Genomic DNA, 25429 nt, shown 5'->3' on the forward strand with positions numbered 1-25429 from the left:
CCTCAGCTCGCACTTTGAAGAGAAGAACAGTGTGTCTTTCTTTGGTATAACATATCACTCTCCAGGTGAGGTCTCTAATCTCATGGTAGTAGAATCATCACCTCCCATGGAATTGCTGTGATACTGTGTGTGTGTGTCTGTTCATGAATGTGTATATGCATCATCACATGCATGTGGGTGGACGTGTGTGTGTGTGTGTGTGTGTGTGTGTGTGTGTGTGTGTGTGTAGGTGTGCATATACATGTTGGCATGTGCATGTGGAGGCCCAAAGTTGACAATAGGTGTTTGCCCAAATTGCTCTTTATTTATAGAGGATCTTGCTGAACCCAGAGCTTACTATACTTATTTCAATACAGCTTAGAGTATATTGCTCAGGAGACTAATTATTGATACTAAGGTAATTTTTGTCTCTTTTCTGAGTTGGAAGCAGTCACTTATGGAAATTTATTCTGCAGTCTGCATGTCTTGATGGATCTGAGAGTCTCCATAGGGAGAGACATCTTACCACTTTTCCAGGATAATCTTAATTGTCAACTTGATACAGCCTAGTCATCTGAGGGGGAGGCCTCAACTGAGGAGTCACCTACATCAGCTGGTCTGTGGGGAATTGCCTTGTTTTTAATTAATGTGAGGGGCAGCTACTGTAGGTAGCACCATCCTGGGGCAAGTGGTCATGGGCTGCCTAAAAAAATCCACTTAGGCATAAGCCAGAGAGCAAGCCAGCAAGCAGCATTTCTCCCTGGTTCCTGCTTCCAACTCCTTCCGCAGGTGTCTGCCCTGACTTCCCTCAGTGATGGACTGTGACCTGGAAGTGTAAGCCAAATAAACCTTCCCTTCCAGTTTGCTTTGGGCCACGGTGTTTGATGAGAGCAACAGAATCAAATTAGAACTATTTCCTTCTGCAGGACCTAGGATGAGTCATGTGACAAACCAGAGCACACTGATTCCCAGGGTCCTGAAGGGTGGTACATTGTCTCAGGGATGGTCTGTTTGCGTGGTCAGTGGATGAGCCAGCCTGTGACACCTGGGCTGCGGGGACCCTGATGTCCCGAGTGGTCCTGCAGCTGCTTGCTTGGGAAGGGAAACCTCTGCAGGGGAGAAATTCTTGTGAGTGGATAGGCTGAGCTCCAGCACAGGTTGGGACAGGCAGGCTAATAGCAGGGGTTGTCAGACCACCAGGGTGCCCTGCTCCAATGCTGACCCCAGCTTCCCAGTATGTCTGGGACCATGGCGCTGCTTTAGCTGCACTGGTGCTCAGGTTCCAAGGTACCCAGAGCACAGCCTCAGAGGAGCACTGTGCTGCTGCCACTGCTGCACCACTGGCTTGGGTTTCTTAGCTGCTCTGTCTCGGTTTTCTCAGGTAATAGCGCCTGCTTCTGGTATCCATGGCAGAGTTCAGCACAGATCCCATTCATGCCTATGACGTTGGAGCCTTTTCTCACACGCTGTGTGACCTCACTGCTGAAAAGAAATCTAAGTGTTAGGTGAAGGCCTGTCACCCCAGCCACCCAGAAAGCTGAGACAGAGGAATTGTGAGTTCAGAGCCAGCCTGGGGAACTCTGACCTCAAGCATTTTGGAAGCAGGATTCTCAGCCATGTCCACTCTACTCTTCAATCTGCAAAGCAATGTAGAGAGGAATATCCACCTGACCTCAGCTAGGAGCAAGCAGCTGGCCTCAGGCTGTAGCCCTGCCAAACCAGGAAACAGCTAGAGGCTAGCCCAAAGTGGTCATTTGAAGGACCAGGCCCTCGGGATAACCACTTTCCTGGGAGTGGAATCTAGGCTTGGGGTGCTGGTCTCTATCAGTGGCCTCTGCACCTGTCTTGTTTGCATTCTGAGCAGTGCCTTGGCTGCTGCAGGGAACTGAGCTGCTGAAAGCTGGTGGCATCACCAGTAGTGCTGGCCTGTGTTTTGAATAGGAGCCAGGGCTAGAGACTGGCAGAGGCCAGCTGATGCCTGTCTCTGGCCTCAGGTCAGCGAAAGCTATTGGAGGGCCAGTGTCTTACCTCTGCCACCCTCCCCTACTGCACCTACCCTGACTCACAATGCCTGGTCCCCAATCTTTGCCTCTGTCTAGCAGGTCACTGAGGATGGTTTCCACAATACACTGAGAAAATTCAGTCTTCCCGAAGGAAGCAACGGCTGATGTTGCCACTGCCTGCCGTGTGTATGTGTGCATATGTGTACACGTGCATGGTGTGCCAGGCCTCTGAGTGTGAAGGCGTGGGGAGGGAGTACATCAGGAGACAGGGCACTGCAGAACAGAGGGCCTCAGGGGGTCCACGCCACATCTCCTGGATGGCCTCTCTGGAGGTCTGCAGGAATGATTCGGGGTGGCGAGAGGAGGAAGGATGCATTTGCCCAGAGGGCAGTGACGGGAGTGAAGCCAGGCAAAGGAGGTGGCGGTGCCAGCTGAGGGAAGGGCAGAAAGTGGTGGGCAGCACAGCCCTAGGTCAGTCACCCTGAGTGCCGGTTGCTCTTGTGTTCCTAGTTTTGTGCATAACAGCTTTTACTCTTGGAGGTGCTCTGCTTGGGGCAGTGTGATCATTAGGGACCCTGCCGTGGCAGGGGTGGGTGTAAAGGCCCATGTGTTGAAGGCTTGGGCCCCCAGAGTTTGAGAACCTGAAGGTCATTGGGAACTATGCCCTAGGAGGGAACCTTGGGATCTTAGCTCCCCTCCTCCACAACCTCATGGGGCCAGTAGTTCGTTCCCCACTGTTGCCAGCTGCACCTTCCAGTAGCTTCAGAATGACGTGGCCCCTCACCGTAGTCTGGACTCTCTAGCAGACATATCCTACCTACATGATGCCATTATCAAAGTTGATGCTCAAGAACTGGTCAATCAAGTATGCTTCCCCCCTGAAAAACTGCAAAAAGATTGATAATGTTTTAAGAGTTTATATCTTTGTTTTAGATCCATTTGTGGCTACTCTTGCCTGAATGTGGTCCATGGGCAATGATGTGGATGTACCTACAAGCCATGGATCAAAATAAGCATCTTCCCTTTGTTCTGGTTGTTGTGACAATGATGGGAGGTGTGCGTGTTCACAGCAGTGAAGGCCAAGGCTGAGGCTTCAGGCACTGGAGTGAGGATGGCCAGGGCTAGATGAGAGCTGAACCCTTCTGACTGGAAAGCTGAGGCATTCCTGCCACCCATAGTGAAGGGTAAACTTGGGAGTTCGGGGACATACATTCTGGGCCTGACAATGTACTGATGATAAAAGGACTCAGCAGCTATGATGGAAAACAAGCTCAAATTAGTTTAAACAGGAAGAGGGAGATTTAGTGGTTCACATCATTGAAATGTCTAAGGGGACCTAGCTTCAGGCATGGTTTGATCTAGGGCCTCAGATGGTGTTGGGACCTGTTTTTTCTTGCTTCACTGAACCCTGATTTCCTGTGTTCGCTTTTTACTCAGCTAGAATCTTCCTGTAAGGAAGCAAATGTTTCCAGCAGTTGCAAATTCCTAGCTCAGTATCACAGATGTCCTGAGAATGCACTGGGTCTCCTTGGCCTGGCTTGGGACACTGCACAGTTCTTATTGGTTAGGCTACATCCTGTGCCTGTCATCGTGGTTAGGGGAAGAAGTCAACCCTGACCACCAGGTGGATGTGGGGGTGACTGGGATTTCCCTATTCTATTGGAATTCCAGATAGAGACTTTTTTTTTTTTTTAAAATCTTAAATCTGTTCAAATCTTGCACAGGAGAGCCACACATTAAGCAGTTATGTAGTTATGTGTCATGTCTGAGATGCCCAGCACACTGGCTGGAGGCCATCAGTAACTAGAGAGGCGGGTACAGACACTGCGAGGGGCTGGACAGGAGTTTCCGGCTCACAGATGCTACAACATGCATAGTCAAAAGGAGGGACAAAGCTAGCCTTCAGATCCCCCAGAGAGTGGCCTGACGTCCACCCTAGAGTTGCAGATGGACGATATGAGAGAAAAGCCCTGGGAATGACGCACTCAGAAAGGACTGGCTGTGTTTAAATGAGCTCCCTAAAGACGAGAAGAGAGGAAATGTTTCTTCCCATCTGCCAACAGAGACAGGCCTGGTATAAGACCCTGACCTTGCTGTGATTTCTGGGCCTAGATAGACCCATGCTCTGTCTGGTTTGTATGAGCCCAAGCAGCTGGGCTTCTAGGGGCCTGTCCACTGCCTGGGAGGTCACCACTTGGGGGTTGGAGCTCCCCAACTCCACAGATAATTCAATGGGAACCCATCTTACATCAGGCACCACAGAAGCAGAGCCTGAGGATTGTGTCTCTGGTTTCTTAAGGATGTCTCGAGACAGTCAAGTGAAGGAAGAGGTAAAGGTGCCATTTCTGGGAAGGCTCTGGGCTCTGTAAGGACCTCTAGATTGTGACTTTTCTTCAGAGTGTGCCCAGACTCACCATGGGCTGTAGCCTCCTGTGCCTTTCTTAGGACCACCCAGTTCCAAGCCTTCAGACCAGGTGCCAGGGTGGGTCCCAAGGAAACGTCACATGGGTGGTCGCTGGGAGACCTCTGGGAGCCCATGTGCCAAGAAAGGCTCTCAAGGTCCTAATGCAGATATTAGTAAAGGTGTGAGACGTTCCACACGGGGACACCTGGATTCTTTATGTGGTCTTTCTGTTGTCTGGGGCTGAACTGGATGCACGCAGAACCTGGTCCTGGCTGTGGCTAAGTTGAGGAACTACTGAGCTGCATCAGGTGACCTGCATGCCAGCTGGCAGAGCCTTAGAGGACATTTTTGGTGCCATCTCTGTAACCTTGATGTATGGGAACATGTGGATAATTTTAGCAGAGGCAATCACATTCTCAGGGCTCATGGGCCACTGCTTTTTTTTTCTTGGGAGAAAATGCAGGGAATGTTTTCTCAGTCTGTAAATAGAGAGCTGCGTTGGTTGCTCAGCATGTGCCTGCTGCATGCCTCCTGTGAGGCCTGGTATAGTATTACAGAGGGTGGTGAGCCCCAGAGAAGACTGAGGCAGGGAGTGAGTACATGTCATGGGAGGGGCTGCATTTTAAAATAGACTTCATAGTGAAACCCTGAAGGAGAGCGGGGCTTCCTAGAGAGCAAGCAGGCCAGGCAGAGGATGCTGTAGGTACAGAGGCCTGAGTAGGCCGTGTGCTAAACACCACACTAGCAGGGAGGGTGTCGAACAGGACTGCAGCAGACAGAGGTCAAGAAGCAGTGGATGATGTGCAGTGAGTGGGGCTGGTGAAGCAGTGGTGGGGAGCAGAGCGCAGGGAATAATCACTGGTGTCCCTGTGTCAGTGCCGGGACATATGGGGACGTGAAGAGGTGAGAGTGTGCGGTGCCAGCCTGTGGCTCGAGGGTGGAGCCAACAGGACATGGGGATGGAAGGAAGGAAGCATTGCAGGAGAAGCATCAGCTCACTCCCGTGGGCTGGCCTGGGCAGCAGTGGAGACTGCTATATTTGAAGCCAGGGAAGACCCAAGGGAGATGGGCTTGGAGAAGCTGTGGGTTGGTGTGGGATGCATGGGCTTCAGGTGAGTCTGACAGAAGCTACATCTTTGTTTTAGTGTTGACAACAATCAGCATTTTAGTGTAAAGGCAGTGCATGATCAGAGAGTGGGTGGGAGCAGTCACAGTTTTCCAGTACAGACGGGGAGACAGCTGCAGGAGGCACCAGGCGCTCCTGTCTGCTGGGTCCCACAGGCAGTGGCTGTGCTGCCCACTCATCCCATAGCAGGAAGGGCTCCAGACTGGTCACGCGGGCCCCCTGGCAGCCAGTCTCACATGTTTGCCTGTGTGAGCCTCGTGCACCTGTGCATCAGGTAGCATAGGCTCTGGGGTTCAGATCAGTCCCCAGGCTGAAACTTGATTCTGCCCAAATAGAGGGTGGGTGGGGCAGTGTGGTAAATGCCCCCACTAGTGCAGGGAGGTGTGAGACTACCCTTATGAAGGGCAGAGGGCTCTGGGTCTGACAGCATGATGAGCTGGACTCATTGATCTGTGGGAGAGCAACAAGAAGCTTTCCTTCTTCTTCTTCCTCCTTTTTTTTTTTTTTTTTTTTTGAGACAGGGTCTCTCTACACAGCCCTGGCTGTCCTGGAGCTCACTCTGTAGACCAGGCTGGCATCGAACTCATAGAGATCTGCCTGCTTCTGCCTCCATGCCCTGGCTGACAAGCCTTCAATGCTGGGTTGTAGAACAGGATGGGGGCAGCTGGGAAGGGAGGCCTAGGGGTGCTAGGAGCAGGGCCAGCGGGAGGTGACCTCTGCAGGTGCTTTACCCAGAGCCCTTTAGGTCTAGATAGAGCACCACCCTCCCCGTGTGTGTGTGTGTGTGTGTGTGTGTGTGTGTGTGTGTGTGTGTCTGTCTGTCTGTCTGTCTGTCTGTCTGTCTGTCTGTGTCTGTGTCCTTTAGGGCTAGATAGAGCACCACCTCCCCGTGTGTGTGTGTGTGTGTGTGTGTGTGTGTGTGTGTGTGTGTGTGTGTGTGTGTCTGTCTGTCTGTGTGTGTGTGTGTCTCTCTGTCTGTCTGTGTCTGTGTCCTTTAGGGCTAGATAGAGCACTACCCTCCCCACCCTACCCCGCGCGCACGTGTGTGTGTGTGTGTGTGTGTGTGTGTGTGTGTGTCTGTCTGTCTGTCTGTCTGTGTGTCTCTCTGTCTGTCTGTGTCTGTGTCCTTTAGGGCTAGATAGAGCACTACCCTCCCCACCCTACCCCGCGCGCACGTGTGTGTGTGTGTGTGTGTGTGTGTGTGTGTGTGTGTGTGTGTCCAGACAAGAGTATCCCAGAGTCTGGCCAAGACATTTGTTTGCCTGCCCTCTCCAGATGTTCCTGCATGGTGAGGACAGAAAGAAAAATTCTTGCTCATATGTGCATTTGTTTAACAAAGCTAGAAGCCCAGTACCTCACTTCTGAGGCTGAGTGAGGAAACTCACTTCTGACCCCTCTTTTCCCAGCTCCTGACTGCCTGTTGGGCTAGGCCAGAACACACATCCTTCCCCTCAGCCAGGTAGCTTGGTGGCTGCAGAGGGACTGCTGCTGTGTCCACAGATGACAGTGCTGCCTGCCGTGAGTGGCCTGGCTCACAGCCGCCCTGCTCCATGAGGTGCATGGGCTATATAGCCTGGCAGTAGACTGGAGTCACCACAGCCCACGCCACAGCTGCAGGCAGGTCAGATGTGCTCAAGTGTACTTGCTCACCCCTGTCATCAGATCTCAGCTATGCAGCAGTAGGCCGCGGCTGGGCAGGTGAGCAGTGTGACAGGCAGCGGCCTGGCAGTGTTCGTGGAACATGGGGGTAGGGAAGGCAACAGCCTGACCATGTGCCTTTGGGGGCAGCATAGATGTCTGATCCCTAAAGACCTCAGAGAGGAGAGGGCAGTGGGGTGATAGTGAAGGCCTCAGCCAGGGAACTGAGGGTGACAGTTCCTGCTCCAGATGTGAGCTCACTGCTTTATTCACAACTCATTTCCCTGTTACAGCAGTTGGGGACACTGATGAGCAGACAGAACCTGTATCTTCAGGGCTCCTGTTGGGACAGCAGCAGGCCCCAGACCCTGCGCTGTGGAAGGTTTAGTTAGAGTGGTACCGGACGGAGGATAGCACTGAACAGCTATTACACTCAATGTACGTTAGTTACTGTGATCACTGTGTCCTTGGTCTTTATGGCCCTAGTACCCCCATCCCCCAGTGAGCTCCTGGGCTCTACTGTTGAGGTGTATCTGAACTTTGGCTAGGCCCATTCCCTGGCTGTTCTGGACAGTCTGTACTGCCCCAGAACTCCCGCTTCAAACTCTGAGATTCAGCACAAGAAAGCATACCACATTCTGTTGGTTTGGGCTTATTTTCCCTTCAGCCTTCTTTTCTCCATCCATAGAAATCACATTCTAAGTGTAGCTGCTATCCTGTGGGAAGAGCCTGGGAGTCCCTGATGTTTGCCTTGCTCTGTGCCCCCCCTGCCCCCCCAGTTTAGAGCGAGCCTTGCCACAGGGCAGGGCTGCACCATGGTGCTTTTTACCATTCTCAAAGCCTGGGCATCATTTTTCTGTGGGGTGGGTCTTGAGATGGTAAGGAATGGACATCTGGCATTTTAATGACTGTATCTGTTTAATGTGAAACATCCCTCAGAAGCCTCAAATGAGGACTCATATCCTGTCTTTCACCGATCTCATTGACTGGAGAGGAGATGGGGGAGAGAATGAGGATATTTAGCATACTTAGAGAAGTTGAATATTAGCCAGCTGCACACCTGTAATCCCAGCTACTCAGTAGCCAAGGCAGGGATCACAAGTTTTAAGGCTAGCCTGGCAATTGAGACTCTGTCTCAAAATAAAAAAAAATATATATATAAATATAAAAAGAAGGCTGGGGAGCTCGGTGGTAGAGTGCTTGGTAGAAATCCTGGGTTCTATCCCTCAGTACTCCAGTGCTCCAGTGGCTAGGGGGAGGAGGAGAGAAATATTAAGTAGCTTAGGTAGGAACTGTCTTGAAGAAGTTGTGGTGTTATTGCCACACAGATGTCCACAGCCTGCCGAGTGACAGTCTGGGCAGTATACTTTGTTGATCTGTGGCTGGCTGATGCCAGAAATGTGCAAGGCCATCTCTGGGGATCATTTGTGTCCTGTGGGGTCCTTCCAGATGTCTGATGTCCATCTCCCTAGCAGCAGACTAGGCATCCAGGCTGCATGCTTAGCTGTGGGGGGCCAGCTGGGGGCGCCGCAAGGAGCACTCTGATTACATCCTCGGCAGATAAAAATAGGAGCAATGCAAGGAATTTTAATCACTGCTCCGTGTCTTTGGAGCCACGAAGGCTGTTCCTTGTGAGCCGAGGCAGAAGGCCAGACCTGCCAGTGCCTCCTGAGAGCTACCTCCCTCCTCTGAGCATCGCGGTGGGGCCAGCTGGGGAAATGAAGGGCCATGGGCAAGGGTGGCACAGGCAAGCCTCCCACTGCTCCTGGACAGGGCAAGACTCTCAGATCCCAGTTGTAGTAGGCTGTGGCTTGGTCCTGGGTCTATAAGAGTCAAGACTGTATAGCAAGAGACAAGTTTAACCTGAGTTGCTGTTGCAAGGGAAGAGGTTAATGTGATGGCAATTATATCCCTCCCAGGTTGCAATGACTGCAGGATAGGTAGGGCAGTGTTCCTGTGCCAAAATCCATCCAGAAGACATTTATCACGTTTGTCCAGCACCTAACCGATGTGTCCAACCCATGGCCCACAAGTCGCAGGCGCCCCAGGAATCTATGAATGCAACTTAACACAAAATGGTAAACTTACCTAGAACACCTAGTTTTTGCAAGATTTTCGTTAGTACTGTGTCAAAATGTTCAAAGGTTGGACACACACTTAATGAATGTGTCGGGTACTATTCCAGGACAAAATCAGCTAGGCCCCATTGTGTGGAGCCTGCTTTCAGAGATGGTGGCCCATAGCCTTTTATTCACCAGCTCTGCTCCCTAACTTGCATTTGGGCTGAAGCAGTGAACTTCAGGAGCTGGAGCTGAGGCAAGATGCAGCCAGAGAGACAGGTGTCTTTACCTTCTCCTGAGAGACCCAGGATCCATTGCTGGTGACCTGAGGCTGGCAGACTGGTAGAGGAGTTGAGGGCTCTACCTTACGGTCTTGTATACTTGAGGAGAGAAACTGCCCATCTTTGGGAGCAGCCTGCTGAGATCTTTGTTCTGATACTCTTCTGGGGGCAGAATGAGTTTGTGTTCTTCTTGCCCCTGGGGAGGGGGTGCCCCAACTCCCTGTCATGGGAACCAGTGCTTCTGGGAGCCTTGTCCATCTTCTTAGCCCTTGGATGGCGACTGCGTTGTATTCCGGACCTGCATGTTGCTCATTGTTGGCCTGGGTGTTTCCAGCACCTACAGCCTGTGGTGCCCATGAGTAGAATGGACTCTCAGGCTAGAGAAGCCTGAGGAGCTGAGAGGGCGGAGGTCCAGGTTCATGGTGTGTGCTAGACACTGCGAGAGACGCCCAGGTGGTGAGAAGCCTTGGTTCCCCATCTCTTATTCCCTGGATGTACCACAGAAAAGCAATCAGCTGCTGGTGGTGGTGGTGGTTGGGCACCCCAGACGTCCTGAAACTAGGAAACCGTAGCCTCCTGGGCCTAGAGGACCCCAGCCTTCTCTACTGCCTTTCTCCATGGTCTCCTGGACCCTTCTCTCCATCTGACTGGACTCCAGGTCACTCTTCTGTGAAGTGGGTAATCATCTGCAGTCTTGCTAGGTCAGGATTTCATTACCCGGGTGGCACGTGGATGTGCGTGCAGCTGGCCCTCTGTGTCTGTGGGTTCCACACCCACCCAGTCATCCCGTGGAAGATACACATGGAAAAAACAACCTTTGTATTGAACAAGTACAGACTATTTTCTTGGCTGTCATTCTCTAAACAGGGCAGTGTGACAGCTGCTTACACAGCTGCACTTGTCAGAACTAAGCGTCATCCAGAGATGGCTTAGAGACTTCGAGGGAGGTATCTAGGCTCTGCAGATACTGTGCTGTTTTATCTAAGAGCCCCCGGAGTCCTAGGATTTGGACGTCTTTGGAATCAGCCCCTATGGAACCCAGGGAACCACTGTCCCCATCTCTGAGCACTAGAAGGATTCTGAGAAGGCTGGTTTCTGACTGAGATTGTGTCTCTTTCCCTTCCCAGTGGGTGACCAGGGCATCCATTCCATACACTCTCTGGCCTCTTGTATGCCTCATGGTCCCTTATACAGTCACTGTTTCCTAGGTGCACAGTGGTGGCATCATATCCTCTGCATGTGTTCCCTCGCTCCTCCCTTGGGACATGCTCTGTGGCAGGCAGAGGAGTCCACCACCCCACAGTGAAGAACCACACAGTATCTTTTGGTGGCTTTGGGGAGATCTCTTAGCCCTAGATGTCAGTGAACTTAAATGGGCTCTCAGAGGGGGCGGAGCTGCTGGGAACTAGGTGGTTAATTATCAGGATGGACCATGAGGACATTTGAAGAGCACGAGAGGAGGCTATGGCAGAAGAACGGGAGGGGCTGACATTTGGGCTCCTGACTTTGTAACAGAGGCCACCTGGACATTTTGATCCCACCTTTTCCTTGGCTCCTCTGACATAAAAACATCTCCATTGTACAGAGGAGGCAAATGGGGGTGGACAAGTTTAGTGACACTTTCATTGTCACTCAGCTATGGAGAGGGGCTGGAGCCCGAGCTGGGCCCACCTGGGCACTGGAGCCTGGACCGGCCCTGTCCTGCCTCTGGCGACAGAAGATGGAGCGTGCTGCTAGTGAGGCTGGGCTGCGTCTGCAGAGTTCATGGAAGGAAGAGTTTGCTATGCATTCATCTCAGGGGCTAACTAGGATAGGCTGCATGATTCTGAGGGTTCTGGGGGTGGCCTGGGCTGTGCCCCCTCTTCCCAGAATGTCTCAGTTCTGTGCATTCCTGAGTCTGCATGGTACTGTGTTCCGTGGGCACCAAGAGTTTGCTTGGAAAATGTGTGGCACCCACATCTGTTACCTCTTAGAGAACAGAAAGATTGACAGAGACCTGCTGGGGCCTTGCGTGGGGGAGACTGAGTTCAGGAGTATGAGGTCCCAACGACAAAGAGGAAAATCCCTAGCCTGCGCCAACACTCCCCAAGGCCCCACTTTGATGTGGTTTTCCGTCCCGGAGGCCTTATAAGGCAGTATGCCTGTGCCTCTTAGCTCAGGGCTGGGCCGACTGCACACCAGTGACCGGAGAAGTTGCTCTTCCTGGGGCCCAGTGAGGGGTGGAGGCTGGGCTCCAGGGCAGCAGAGGGACAGCACCGGGACTTCAGAGGCACATGTAGGCCACGTGGCCTGACAGAATACCAAGTCAGGCCTCTTGCCTTAGTCAGAACCTGGAGTAAGTCTGAGGCCCACAGTCCTAGAAGCCAGAGGAGATGGGGCCTAGGCCCTGGGGCCTGGGAATGAGATAATCCTCTGTCTAAGTTCCAGACTCAGGCCTCTTACAAGAAAGTGTAGTGTTAAGGGTCGGGCTCTCTTGTGTGTAAGAACTATAGCATTGGCAAAGTCACAGTAATGCTCTGCCTTGGTTTTCTCATCTATAGAGTGGGTATAATAGCAGCATACCCCACAGTGATTGCCACTGGAGGATAGCTAAGGCTGGTCAGTTCCAGCACTTCTGGCATGTACTGATAGTGTTTGATGTTGAATACAAAGGAATCGATGAGCAGTAACTGCTGGTTGATCTTCCAGCATGGAGGTGGAGCACCCCCTTGCTTCTCAGTCACCCTGAAATAGTGTGCTGTGGCCCTATCTGTGGAGGGGGAACCAAGGCACATGGGAGGTAGAGCTGCACCTTCTAGACGTAGCTTGTCAGTGTGCTGTGTTTGCACCACCCGTGACTGCCTGATCTCATTTCTGGGTCCTCTGCTGTAGGCCCCGTGGGGCTCATGACAGCTACGAGGTCTGAGTGTGCAGTTCCAACAGCACCTGCCTTCCTGTAGGAGGTTGCTATAGGTCTGTGGCTGTGTGGAATGGGCTTGTGGCAAGGCTGGAGCCAGGACCAAGCCCACACCACAGAGGAGGGGCTAGCTGTACTGCTCTGAGTCCCACTGGATAGATTGGGAGTGCTTAGCCTCAGAGCCGCCAGAGCTGATGGCTGGGCCCCATTCCATGCATTGTTTGTTTGTTTGAGGTAAGGTGTAGCCCAGGCTGGCCTCAAATGTATAGTAGAGAGGGTTCCACTCCCTTCCTTTCTCCCTCCTTTCCAATCCCCTCCCTTTTTGCAATGCCGTGAGTGGGACCCGCAGGCCTTGCACATGCTGGACATGCTGCACAAGTGCTCTGAGAACGCTCTCATTTCTTGAGAGGTGGACAGAGCAGGACTGGTGTGATGGCCAGAGGAGGCTCTTTAACACATATCAGCACTGCTTGCTGTGCAGGGAGTGTATGGTAAGTGTTAGCTCTCTTCCCATAGTGTGGCTCATACTGGGGCCACTGTACAGATAAGTCCACCAGAGTCCAAATGCCAGGAGAGCCCAGAAGCCAGGGCATGACCCAGGTTTGGCTCACACACCACATTTCCCTGGGTCTAGAGACCACAAACACTTTGGTCCGAGACCCTGGAGTGGCCCAGGGAGCGCTGCAGTATGTTACAGAGCATATACTTCATGTGAGCTCAGTCCTCTGCGGGTGTGCTAGATCTGTCATTCCCAGCAATGATGGCGAGTGTGCAGCATCAGTAGATGGCTCCCTTGGCCGCCCTGTTGGGGTGATATGGCAGTAATACCAGTGGAAAGCCACAGGACCTCAAAGGCTCATCATGGCCAGCATCCTTGCTGTGGTGCTGTCAGGGCTACTGAGGTCAGTGCTGAGCCCACTGTCTCCTAGAAGACCCAGCATGAAGGGCCTTTGTCCCTTACAGCCTGCTGCTGCTCCTGTCGCAAACACTGCCTGCTAGCCTTTCAGGGCCGAAGAGATGGCAGCATTCTTTGTGGCATGAAAGTTGGGCTTTAATTGGCTGCTGGGGTGTGCCTGCCATCTGATGATGCCACCTCTGTGTGTATCTTTCTTGTTGCTGTCTCCAGATTCCCTGTCAACTCTGGTGCTGTTAACACAAACAGCCAAGTTACAAGCCTGGGAAATGTTCAGTGATTATGATAATTGGCAAGTCGGGAGTGAAAAAGTCACCAGGGTTTGAAGTAAATGGGACATCGGAGCAGAAACAGTCATGTTTCAACCACCTTGAAGAAGGGTGCCTAGAATGGTCTAGGCTGGAGGCAAACAGAGGACTGTTTGTCTCTAAAACAAAAGTTGAGATTAGAAACCACCCTGTGGCTTTAACTAGTGAGCCACCCACTGTGTGCAGCATCCTTTGCTCTGCAGGCCAAGGGCATCCTGGATATTCTTTAAGCATCTGAAGTGCCGAGTTTGGGTGGTTTATATTCTGTGAAAATTTTGCCAAGGCAAAGGTTTTTGTGGTCACAGAGAGGCATTGGTTGCAGCTGGTGTGTTTGGGCTTTTTAGTGCTTACCGTTTGCTGAGATTTAGAAGCATCATCAGACCAACCATTATGGCATACCCCTCCCTGACTTCCTCTTCTCCAAGAAAGTGTTTTCCAAACTGGGTCCTTGGGATGTGCGCCCCACACTGCAATATATATCAACAGAGATTCACATGTTGCTCACTATAGTGAAGGCCCTGAGAAGTCTTACATTAAGAGGTCTTGTTTAGCTTTATCTAAATAATCTTAGGTTTCACAATTCCTATCTGAGTACCAATAAATAGAGAAGCCATTTTGCAAGATACAGTCTAGTCTTTCTGTATCTCTAGTCTGCTGGAGTGAGTCAGACAGTTGGGGCTTTAGTCTCTTGACATCTCAGGCTTTCCCTAGCCTGGAGGACAGCAAAATTCCTGTTGTCAATATGGCAGCTTGACAAGGCTGCTAAGGAAGGACCCCTGCCATGTTGGTTCTAAACAGCATCAGCTCATGGAGGGGACAGATCAGGCATGTGCCTAGACCAGGCTAGTGGGAAAATGGGCCATGGGCAAGACGTGGAGGCTCCAGCGAGGATCACTGGAGTCAGAGCATACAGGCCCAGGGTGTTAGCCAATGTGTTGCTGCTACATTTGGTCTTGAGGGCAATAGGGATTTACCAGAGAAGAGAGCATAGAGGGCCCCACTTGGTTTGAAGGAAGAATCTAGACTGAGGTCTTTCCTTGGTGCCTTATGAGTCTGTGGCTGTGAAGTTGGCTGGACAGGAGGGGTAAGGGATCTTACCTGGCATTGCAGTGGGGGAGTGGACTTGGTCTCTAGGAGATGTGGGTCCTAGTGGATCTTGGGAAGTTTTTCCCAGGGTGCTGTGCACTGAGAAGTCACTTGCACTTGGTCAAGAAGCCCATGACTAGGCCCATCCTGTCAGCTTGGTACTTTGTGCTCATTGTCACCTGTCCGTCTAGCCAGGTGGGTTCCTGAGGGGTCCTATTGTCTTGTGACCCATTGCCCTGTCTTCCCCAGGAGCTTGTGGGTGACACTTCCAGAGAGGCGCTTGGTGAGGAGGACGAGGATGACTTCCAGCTAGAAGGTATGTGGGTCTTAGTAGCTCTGTGTATGGCACTGGGGTTGGTAAAAGGCCCACAGAGCCCAGAAGGGGTAGATGGAGACGTGACGCCCTTCACAGTACTCAGGGTTACACCTACACCCTGTGCTCAGGAGCTACCAGATTTCAGGCAGGCCATCACAGGGCTACCCTCCTATGATGGGATCAGTGATCGTGAATGAGTGTCTGGCTGGATTCTGAACATGATCGCTTTTTCCCCCAAGTCCATCTATGCAGTGCCCTAGCATAAACATGCTGGTACAGCCTGCCTCTGGCCTCTCTGCTTTTGATCTGTCATGCAAGACCCCTCCTTTCTGCAGCCGAAGTGCCATGCTGTAGAGCTAGTGACAGTGGCATGGACCAGCTTCTAGCCTGCTGGTTTGTCTCTGGCAATGCCTGTGTCACTGTCTGTAAGAGTGGGAGCCAGTGCCTTTTGCTGTGCGGGCGCCCACATGGCTCAGCTGACTTCCCATGACTGTGGCAGGCTTTACAGGAGGAGAGTCTGGCCAGTGTTGAGCAGCCCAGGAAAGCAAGGGCCCTATCTATTCTTTAAGGCCCTAGAAGAATCTTGGACCCATTGTCCACTTGGGGCTCTCCTGCTACTCCTAGTGTAGTAGCCCAAGCTCACCCACACTAGGGCAGGGATATGGCTGGGCATGGCAGGCTGGCAAGAGCAGATGCCCCTGAGTCCTGGCCACACAGCCATACACCTGCTGGATCTGGGGCTGTGGTATCCCTCTATGCTCCTGGCTAAGGGAGAAAACTGTTCCTGAATGTCGTCTTTGTCTTTCCGTTGGCCAAACTCATTGCCTCTTGGCTGCTAGAGAGCTGTTTAAGGGAGAAAAAGGGCCATGTGAGGCGTGAAGATGAAAAGGAGTCTCTGGCCATCCCAGGAGAGGAGGGCTTTGGCTCCTGGGTTGTTCTGTAAAGCTGCCCCTAATCCCGAGTCTTAGCCGCCTTAACTGGCCAGCTGGGAGCGAAGCAGGAGATTAAGGCTGGCTTGGTGTGCAGGGCTGTGAGCTCCTTTTGAACTTGGGAAAGAACAAAGTAAACATCAGAGGTTCCAAACTGACTGCAGGCTTGTGTGGCAGGGTGTGGAAAGGAGAAGGACCCTTCTTCTGAGGATCCAGCAGCAGCCAGGGACGGGAGGGCATCCCCTCACTCACTCCCAGCAATTACATGGCCTTTCAGGCTTGTGCCCTAAGTGCAAGTCAGTACTGTCTTGGTAGGCAGGCCCATGATACATCCAAGGGTGTTCTATCCATCATGGGCTCCCCCTGATTTATGTATGTCTCCTATCCCCAGGTCTCCTTGTTGCCTCTCATTTGAAGCTGGCCCTACCCAACCCAGCCTCTTGACTTACTTCCATCTCAGGGCTCCAAGCAGCATTTCTACCAACCCCAGTGCCCACTTGACATCTGCTGTAGAAAACTAGTTTTGCAGAACCTGGCAGTCCATTGGTTCTTTACAACCTATGAGGCTGCTGAGGCTACTGAAGTCTGTGACCCCTCTCCTTGGGTCAGCTCCCCTCCAGGCCCCCAAAACAGAACCCACAGGAGCTTGGTGTCTGGGTAAGGACAAAGAGAAGTCTGGACCAGGCAGTAGTGGTGCACACCTTTAGTCCCAGCACTTGGGAGGCAGAGGCAGGTGGATCTCTGTGAGTTCGAGGCCAGCCTGGGCTACAGAGTGAGTTCCAGGAAAGGCACCAAAACTACACAGAGAAACTGTCTCAAACAAACAAACAAACGAAACCCTAGAGAAGCCTGGGTGACAGGGAGAAAAACTGGGTGCAGGGCACTTGGTTAGGGATGCCAAGTTGAAAACCCTGCTGGCCATCCAAGTGGAGGTGCTGAGGTGGTCAAGCCACCTGGCTGTTGGGGACTGGAGTTAAAGGACAGTGAACTAGAAGGTAAGGTAAGTGCTTCTCAAGAAGTGGCCACAGGCAGTTCCACTCAGCACTCCAGGGCAGGTCCAGCTACAGGCTGGCTGGCAGTGCCTGACATCCCAGGAGGCCTCTGGGAGCAGCAGGCAGCCACGCTGGCCCTCCCTGCCTTGACTTCCTGTAGGCTCAGCAGTCTCCACACTCCCGTCCCCAGCATCTCTAAGGCATTTCCACTGAGTGAACTTGACCTGATGTCGTCCTATCTGCTCTCCATGAAAGTGCAGCATGGACAGTGGAGACTCTGCCTCTGCCATGCCAGGGAGGTTTAGCTGTGTCTGTGGAGGCCAGGTCTGAAAGCTAAGCTCCTTCCTGGGCTTTCACAAGGGAGAGGGATGACAGGCAGAATGGATGACCATAGCAGGCTCATACCACTCTCTTTGTCCAGGGTACACTCACAATGTCGTCGTCGTCGTCCCCCCCTCCCCCCAGCTCTATTCAGACCTCCAAGGATGAAGACAGGACAGTATTTGCAGAAAGTTGTCTCCTTTCCTCTCAGTCACAAGTGTCTCTAAAGCAGAACCGGTGCTGGGATCTGGGCCCAGTGGTGGCGTGTGGGAGGGGAGTATGCACATTTGGAGGGAAGCCAGGGAGTGCTTGGGGGCTCTGCTGGGCAGATTACTGTTGCCTGGGAAGTGGTAGTGGTTCCCTGAAAAGCAGAGCCTCACAGGGAAGCTCCTCAATCCAGAACTCTGGGCTCTTTGGGAAGCTCAACCAAGCTTGCTTGAACTTGAAGCTTTTGAAATTGAAAATTCCAGGCATAGGATTGCCTAAAAAGCTAAGACATAAAAAGCTAAAAGCTGGACCTAGTATGAGCATATGCATTACACACACAGACACACACACACAGAGACACAGACACAGACACAGACACACACACACACACACACACACACACACACACACACACACACACACACACCCTCTCCTCCTTCTGTCCTCTGTCCCTCAAAAGTCCAAGATGGGTTTTGAGGGGAGCATCAGGAACATCTCTCCATGAAAGGGTAGTTAGTGACACCCCCTGGCTTCTTTCCCCCAGTTCCTAAATTGTCCTGTCAGTTCACTTGGCTCAACTCCCCTCCCATCCAAATTTGAGCAATGACACAAAACTCCAGCTCTGAGCTCTCCACCCTGTGAATGTGGAATGTGCAGTGCTGTCTCGGGCACGACATGGCTGCTGAGTCACGGGACGCTTTGCAGAAATTCTGCTCTCATTTTCTTAACCAGGGAAGCTCCAGCTTTGTGAGATTTGACTCTAGAACCATGGCGGGGGTAGGGAGAGACCGTTAAGAATACACTCTTTTTTTCCTTCCTTCCTTCCTTCCTTCCTTCCTTCCTTCCTTCCTTCCTTCCTTCCTTCCTTCCTCCCTCCCTCCCTCCCTCCCTCCCTCCCTCCCTTCCCCTTTCCCTTTCCCTTCCCCTCTCTCCCTCCCTCCCCTTTCCCTTCCCCTTCCCCTTCCCCTTCCCCTTGCCCTTCCCCTTCACTTTCCTTTTTTAAAATACAGAGTCCTGGTACAGTAGCCTGACGGTGTAGGGTAGGTGGCTCAAGCTCACCGTCCTGCCGTAGCCTCCTAAGACAGGCATGTGCCACCTTGCCCAGCTTTCAGTTTTGCTTTTTAAGCTTCAGTCTCAATGTTGTGAAATCCAAATGGTGACACCCCTACATTATGTTAGTAAGGACTTAATGAACAACATGTGTACCTGCCAACCTGACCTGTGCCTGGCTGGCACACCTGTGCATCTCCAGAGCCTTTTCTCTCATGAGGCCTGTGCCAGTCATCCAAGAAACCATTTGGTCTGGAATGCACACACGATCTTTCTCCTCACGGCCACAGATTTACCCTCCTAATTATTTTTGGCATAGGCTAATATTAAAATCCATCTGCATTCCCCCTGACAGCTGCTGCTGGAGGTTTGGAGGCCCAGAAACATCCTTGGCAAGCCACCCTTAGACCAGAATATTTGTCACAGATATCTTTGTGTGGACAATTGCAGGGGATCACATGTGAGGGCGCGTGTCCAAACTTCAGCACAGAAGCCCCAGCCTCGGTCTTCTATTGTGTCTGCTTGAAAATTTGTTGGCCAGCCAGATGGAGAGACGTGTGCCACACTCTCCATGTTATTGCTACTCTTCCCTTACTGAGGTTGGGTCTTTACTGCTGTGGTCATAGCCTGGTTTCCAATTTGTCACTTTTATCCAAGCTTGCTGTTAACTAGGCTTTTGTGAACTGTGTTAAAATAAGCTGACACTGGCTGCTGTCTCCTGAGTTTGGATTTTTCCCCATTTTTCAACCATTTCCTCATACTAAACCTCCATGTTGCTCAAGCCAGGATTGACAGCATCTGTCTGTCCTGGCTTACCTATGCCTGTGTGTAGGACATGGCACAGCTGGGCTCATGCCTATGAAAACTCCTACTCTGCATGGGTACATAGATGCATCACATCCTGTGGGCAGTACAGGGTGGCAGCTACCAGGGACCAGCCTCCAGGAAGACAGAGTTCTGTCTGTAGACTCAGCGCCTGCTGTGAGGTCATCAGAGGGCCCCATATGGGACTGTATAGAATGAATTGCCAGATTGAATGGAAGCAGACCACGCCCTGCCAGCTCAGATGCCTTTGTACCAATTAAGAGACAGCACTCAGCGCTCCTCCTTCCACACCTGCCTGTCTTGCTTGAGACAAGCTGGAAGTAGTACACTTATGCACATCTCTGGTGTCATGTTAATGACACTTCTGGAATTGAGCAGTGCAGAGCCTGCTTTTCAAGCCTGTCTCCCAGCAACCCTAGATGACCCCAGATGACCCCAGCCACAGTGCAAGAGCCCTAGGTGAGCATGCCCTGTGCAGCTTAGGAGAGAGCTGCTGCACAAGGAGGGTCCGCTTGGTTTCCTAGCCCTCTTCTCCTCCCGCTGCTTGGGTGGCGCCAGCTGTCAGCACTCAGGCTGGGTGGGCTGTGCCAGGCTGCTCTCTGGGTCACTGCTGTTTGCCAGGGTAAACAGTCCCCAGAAAGTGATGGGGAACTCTCCCAGCATGTGATCCCAGAGATGCCTCCTATTGGCCCTGGGGAAGGTTAAGGAGTCCAGGCCCTAATCACAGCTGCCACCTTCCCCTGGTTCCCAAGTCTCTTCCCTTTCTCTTCCTCCTCCTCCTTCCCTTTTTTAAACTGGGGGAGGGGAGAGGGAAAGAGGCTGTCTTTGATCTTGGTGGAGGAAAGAAGTCTGTTCTGTTCAGGCTTTTGGCTAACACAACAAACAGTGTTTAAAATTTAACTTTGCTTAATTAATTAGTAATTCTGTTTAATGCTGTCTGATCTCCCTCCAAAAGGTATTTTGAAGCTTGAGAAGGGAACTTCAAAGGGAGCCGGGTGAAGATGGTCAAGTAATGCATTTAATCTGGCAGTTGCTGGGGGTGGAGTGCGGCCAGGCTGGAGCTGATGTGTAGAGAGAACCATCATGTGCAAAACCAGCCAGCCAGCTCCAGTGGCCATGGCCTCCATGTGAGGAGGACAGAAAGCAGTTTGCAAAGAGGAGGAGCCCCACAAACAGCCCCCATGTCCATCTGGGCTGAGAAGCACTTTTGAGAAAGTAGAAATGTCATTTTTTTCTCTTCTGTGGCCACGATGAATGATTGAGCAGGTTGGGTACTGCACAGGGTTTCCAGTTAGCCAAACAGTAAGTCACAATAACTCAGTAACTCCAAGCTGTGCCCTGTTTACCAAGCATATACCTGCAAGGGGTGGAGAACTGCCTTTGCCTCAAGCAGCAATATCCAAGGTTCTGGAAAGGACCAGACAGTTCCTATCTTAAGCTGTGCGGACCACAAGGGCTCTTGTAATGACTCGTCTCAGCTCTCCTGTGTGCAGCAGAAGCAGCCAGGGCAGTGTGTGTGGTATACCTCATTAAGCTTTACTTAGAAAGCCAGGCTGCAGGCCCAGTGGCTCCCCAGGCACAGCTGACACCCTGCTCCTGTCACCCAAACATGCTTCTTGGGCAGTGGAACATGTTTTTGTCCTCCTTCCTTGACTCCTTTTCTCCAGCCACATTGGCAATGCGCCCTGCTGTGGCTTTCCCTGGCAGTCTGAGCATGCTCAGAGAACCTCTGAAAGATGTGTTTGAGACTGGCAGCCAAGGAACAAGCAGGAACAAGGAGCAGAGAGAGGTCTTGGGTACTAGAATCCTTGGCAGCATAGTATACTTCCTGGGTATGTGACTTGGGGAGCCTACAGTGAGCAGCTTCGCTACCTGGCCCTCATGCCAGTGGCCATAGGCAATGAAGCTGCCTGGGCGCAATGCTGTTTGCCTTGGTGTGGTTTCAGAGGGGTCATCTGTGAATCCCATGCCAGTTGCTAGAATCCCAGCCCCTCCCTCTGACCCTGGGCCTGCATGGCTTTCTGTGGATTCTCTGCCACCTGTTCTGGCACTTGGTCAGGGGACATTAGAGATGAAAGTCTTCTTTGGTAGGGCACAGGTATCAAGGAGTCTTATTTGGCTCCCAACCCTGGGGCAGCATGTCTCTCAGGCCTACTATTCATTTCTGACATGGCCACCTGGGGGTTCCTGGAGGCTTGGTGGGCTAGGACAACATGAGGGACCTGCTTGGGAAGAGAACGGTTGAAGCCACTGTGGTCTCTAGAGAGACACATGAGGATAAAAGGGGGTGCTTTCCACCTCAGGTGGGGAGGAAGGGGTGAGGGAGGTCCTGAAGGAAGACATGCTCTCTAGCATGGCAGCAAGGGCACTCCAGAGAGAACGGAACAGCGGTTCCTTGTCTTTGGGTTTATCAAGTGGAACATGAAAGGCAACATTGAACCTGGAGGTGCTTGTCTGATAACTTCCCTTTGAACTTGAAGTCGGGTTTCGATAAGCCTGGCCAGCTCGCATCAGCAGGACCTCTGCAGAGCCAGGCAGTGGCTTTGAAGATGGAACTCGGCTTTGTTTTGCTTTCTGCTTCCTCCTCTCTCTCTGGGAGGGGGAGGGGAGGATTCTGCAGGCTGTGATGTCTCTATAGTTCCTACAAAGGGGCAGATTGGGGCAAAGGAGATTGTTCAGACCTGGGCTACCAGCTGGGACTAGGGCACAGTCAGCACTTAGGGAGCACTTGCTGAGTACCTACCATGGTGTTGACCAGCAGCCTCCTCTAGTTCTCTCCTGGAACTGTGAGGATGCTGTCTACTGAGAATCAGCGTCCCTGTGAGGGAGACACCACCCTTCCTCCACTGGACAGACTTTTTTTTTTTTTTCCTATTTTTCGAGACAGACTTTCTCTGTGTAGCTTGGCTGTCCTGGAACTCACTCTGTAGACCAGTCTGACCTCGAACTCATAGAGATCCGCCTGCCTCTGCCCCCCAAGTGCTGGGATTAAAGGCGTGAGCCACCACCGCCTGGCTGTACAGACTTTCTTAAAGCGGCCTGGTAGGAAAAGTAGAAGTACCAAATGCCACTCTCTACTGTGGTGCTCCTGTGCAGCCCAGCTGTGTCTGCTGGAGATTTTGGCGTGACTAATGGCCTCAGCAGAGCACCCTGGTTCAAGGAGTAGCTGGAGGGCCACCAGCCCCAGTACCTGAAAGGCATGGCCATACCTTGTGCCCTGGCTGGACTCATGGTAGCATCTGTGGCCCAATGGGCACTAGATAGATTGAGTAGTTGATACTTGATGGTCTGAGTCCCTGGTGAGTCACCAGCCTGGCCTTCCTGGATTCAGGGTCCCTTGGGGAAGGATATGTGACCAATAGGATTGGGGTGGGACTGTTAAGGATAGAATCCAAAGTACCTAGAGCCAGTGGCCTGCCTGGCAGTGAGGGTGTTGGGCCCCAGGAGCCTTCTGAGGAGGTGGCTGTCTTATTTGTGCTCCCTTGGCCTTCCTCTGCAGTAACAAGCCGTTCCACAGTTAGCAATCTTGATGGCATTCAGGAGCTGTTGCCTTAGTGGACACTAAGGGCTGGAGGCCCCCGTGGGTACTGGCTGTGCCAAGGCAGGGAGAGAGGAGAAAGGCTCCCAGGGAACAGAACCCCTGCTGCAGGCCGGTTTGTAGTTGGCTGTAGTCTCTGAGAATCTGGAGTATTCTTATGCCTTGGTTTTCCTGTCAGGAAAATGGAGCTAATAATAGTAACTGCCTCACAAGGTCCCAGTGAAGGTAGCAGAGTCAGTGAGTAGCGGTGCTAAGGACTGTGGGGTCCGGTTACTGTGTGAGCCTGTTGCCCATGCTGTGATCACTGGTTCCAGAGTGCCATGTGGACTGCTGCAAACAGACGCCAGGAAGAGAGCTCTGACTTGGAAAGTATGAACAAAGCAAGGGGGGTGTGCGCCCCTCCCCCACTGCACCCCCTTTCCGCTGTTGCTCTTAGGGGCTCATTGCAGCACTAGGATATGTGAATTAAGTGGGGTAGGGACAGAGCCCCACTTTCCTGTCCTATGCCTCATTTTGCCAGGATCCTGACATCCCCAGAAGGTTCAACTGAGCTATCTGTCTAGGTAAGCTGTCTCAGCCGCCCACGGGTAACCTAGCCTTCTTAGGTCAGGACCCACACTGTTTGTTTCCCTTCAAAATAGACAAGAAAGCCACTGTACCAGGGCATCGGGGAACTCTGGGAGGGAAAAGGTGGGAGCCTCTTCTAGAAAAGTAAGTTGAAGCCCCCTGTGTCACATGGAAAGGGCCCAAGGACTCTTATCGCGCACTCTGTTACATGGTGAAACCTGTAGCCCAGGTTCTGGGTCTAGGATGATGGTGTTACCAGACTGGCACCTCCTGGACACAGGAAAATGGTGCCAGTGGGCCACAAATTTCACATTTCCCCTGTGCTCCTGAAAGTCAGACACATTGAGGACCACACCCTTTGGCAGAGGGGAGGCCCCCAGGTGAGCAGAGGCCAAGGGCAAGAGTCAGGGAGCAATCCCTGAAGAAGCCATTGTGTGGTGCACAATGTCCTTCAACACATAACACGTGTACCCTTTCTCAGACTGCTAACTCAGTTCCTATCCTTCAGCTCTGCCCACAGTGTCAGTATAGGAGGCAGTACCTACAGAAGGCTGTGGTCCCACGGCTTGTCCAGTCACTAAACACCTCTCCATGCCCAGTCCTGCTAAGTGCCTGGTTGTCTCTACAGGTACTGAATCTGCAGGCTGCTTATCTAGGCTATAAAGTTGGGGCAGGGTAGGAGTCTGAGAGGCTACAGGGAAACCTGAGTAACTGGTGTGTCTACACCACAAAGGCTTTCTCTGAGGCAGTCTGTGGCATCACCAGGGCCGAAGAATCAAAGGACATGGAACACAGCCAACAAGCAGGGAAGGGGGTGCAGGGTGGGGGCAGCACTCTTGGCCTGAGGAAATAGTGTAGCCACCCTGATCTTGACTGCCTCTTCTTCCCTGTACCTCCCCACAGTGGCTCTACCACCTGAGAAGACTGACAGCCTAGTCAGTGGAGATGAGAAGAGAATGGAGAAACTGAGTGAGCCTGTCCCTGGCTCCAAGAAGCAGCTGAAATTTGAAGTAAGTTTCCTTTTGAGGGGTGTGATTCATGGTGATCCTCTAGAAGGGGGAAACTGAGGCCCATTTAAATGGGAGGACCTCATATATGGGAGTTCCCTCCTGGTGCCTTCGGGTGCGAACACCTCAGCCATGGCCTCTCCACATGGGTGGTGGCCAGTCCACACTACCAGGACCCTATGACAAAGTGTGGGTGTACGTGGGGAGACAGGGCTCTGGTCCTTGGGTCTGTTGCTCTCTGATAGGGCCCTCAGATTCCTCAAGCCTTCCCTTTCACCCCAGAAGCTGACCTGGGACATACGGGGGCCTCCTATGGTATGGAAGAAGCTAAGACCAGAGGCCCTGGGCAGGGCCTCAATTCTCTCTGGGCCTCGGTTTCCAAACCACATGGACAACAGAAGGGCATACCATATGGCTCATCCTGCTGCCCTTCTCTGACCCCAGCAGTGGAGCAGAGTGGGTATCAGAGATCCTTCAGGCACCAAGCACAGAGTAAGGGCTGAGTGAGGCCCAGTTCAGCGGAGGGTGCTGGCATCCCTCACCGCTTCACTGCTTCCCTGTTCCTCCCTTCCTGAGACCACAGGGCACAGCTCTAATGTTGGCACAGAGCTATGAGTTCAGACCAAGTCCCTTCACATGGCAGCCTCCCTGGACTATGGGGTTATTGAGTATCTGCAGGGCTTCTGGAGGCATGTGGTGCTCCCACCCCAGAGTATACAGTGGGTCGCCTTGCTAGGAATACTGGGGCTTCCTTCTGTTCTCCAGTGCTAATGGAGCCCCTGTTGCTTGCCAGAAGCCAGTAATGAAATGGGTAGGGCTCCTGGTGCCCGCAGTGTGGTCAAGGTGCATAGCTAGTGAACCCAGTGTGTGGTGCATATGTGCAGGGGTGTGTGTGTGCGCGTGCGCCATGTATTGTATCACATCAAACACTTCCTCAAGAGTAGAGTGGGCACTTGGCAGGTGTCCGATTAGCATGTCATGGA

At 52.3% G+C, this 25429-nt stretch overlaps 1 protein-coding gene across 3 annotated transcripts in view; it reads left to right on the forward strand.

Annotated features, from left to right (window-relative positions):
- The window catches only part of Nkd1 (NKD inhibitor of WNT signaling pathway 1), a 70121-nt gene that overhangs the window by 36066 nt on the left and 8626 nt on the right, over positions 1–25429 (forward strand). Inside the window, exons 1-3 of one of the 3 annotated variants that reach the window (XM_036188580.1) lie at positions 9136–9228; positions 14944–15010; positions 24343–24449. In XM_036188580.1, the coding sequence (XP_036044473.1) occupies positions 9226–9228; positions 14944–15010; positions 24343–24449 (177 nt within the window). In that variant the 5' untranslated portion in view covers positions 9136–9225. Of the gene's footprint in view, positions 1–9135; positions 9229–14943; positions 15011–24342; positions 24450–25429 lie in introns of those variants that run through there. The other 2 variants (XM_036188579.1, XM_036188581.1) reach the window with 2 other exon arrangements.

Source organism: Onychomys torridus, chromosome 5, assembly GCF_903995425.1.
Source record: "Onychomys torridus chromosome 5, mOncTor1.1, whole genome shotgun sequence".
Classification (NCBI taxonomy): Eukaryota; Metazoa; Chordata; class Mammalia; order Rodentia; family Cricetidae; genus Onychomys; species Onychomys torridus.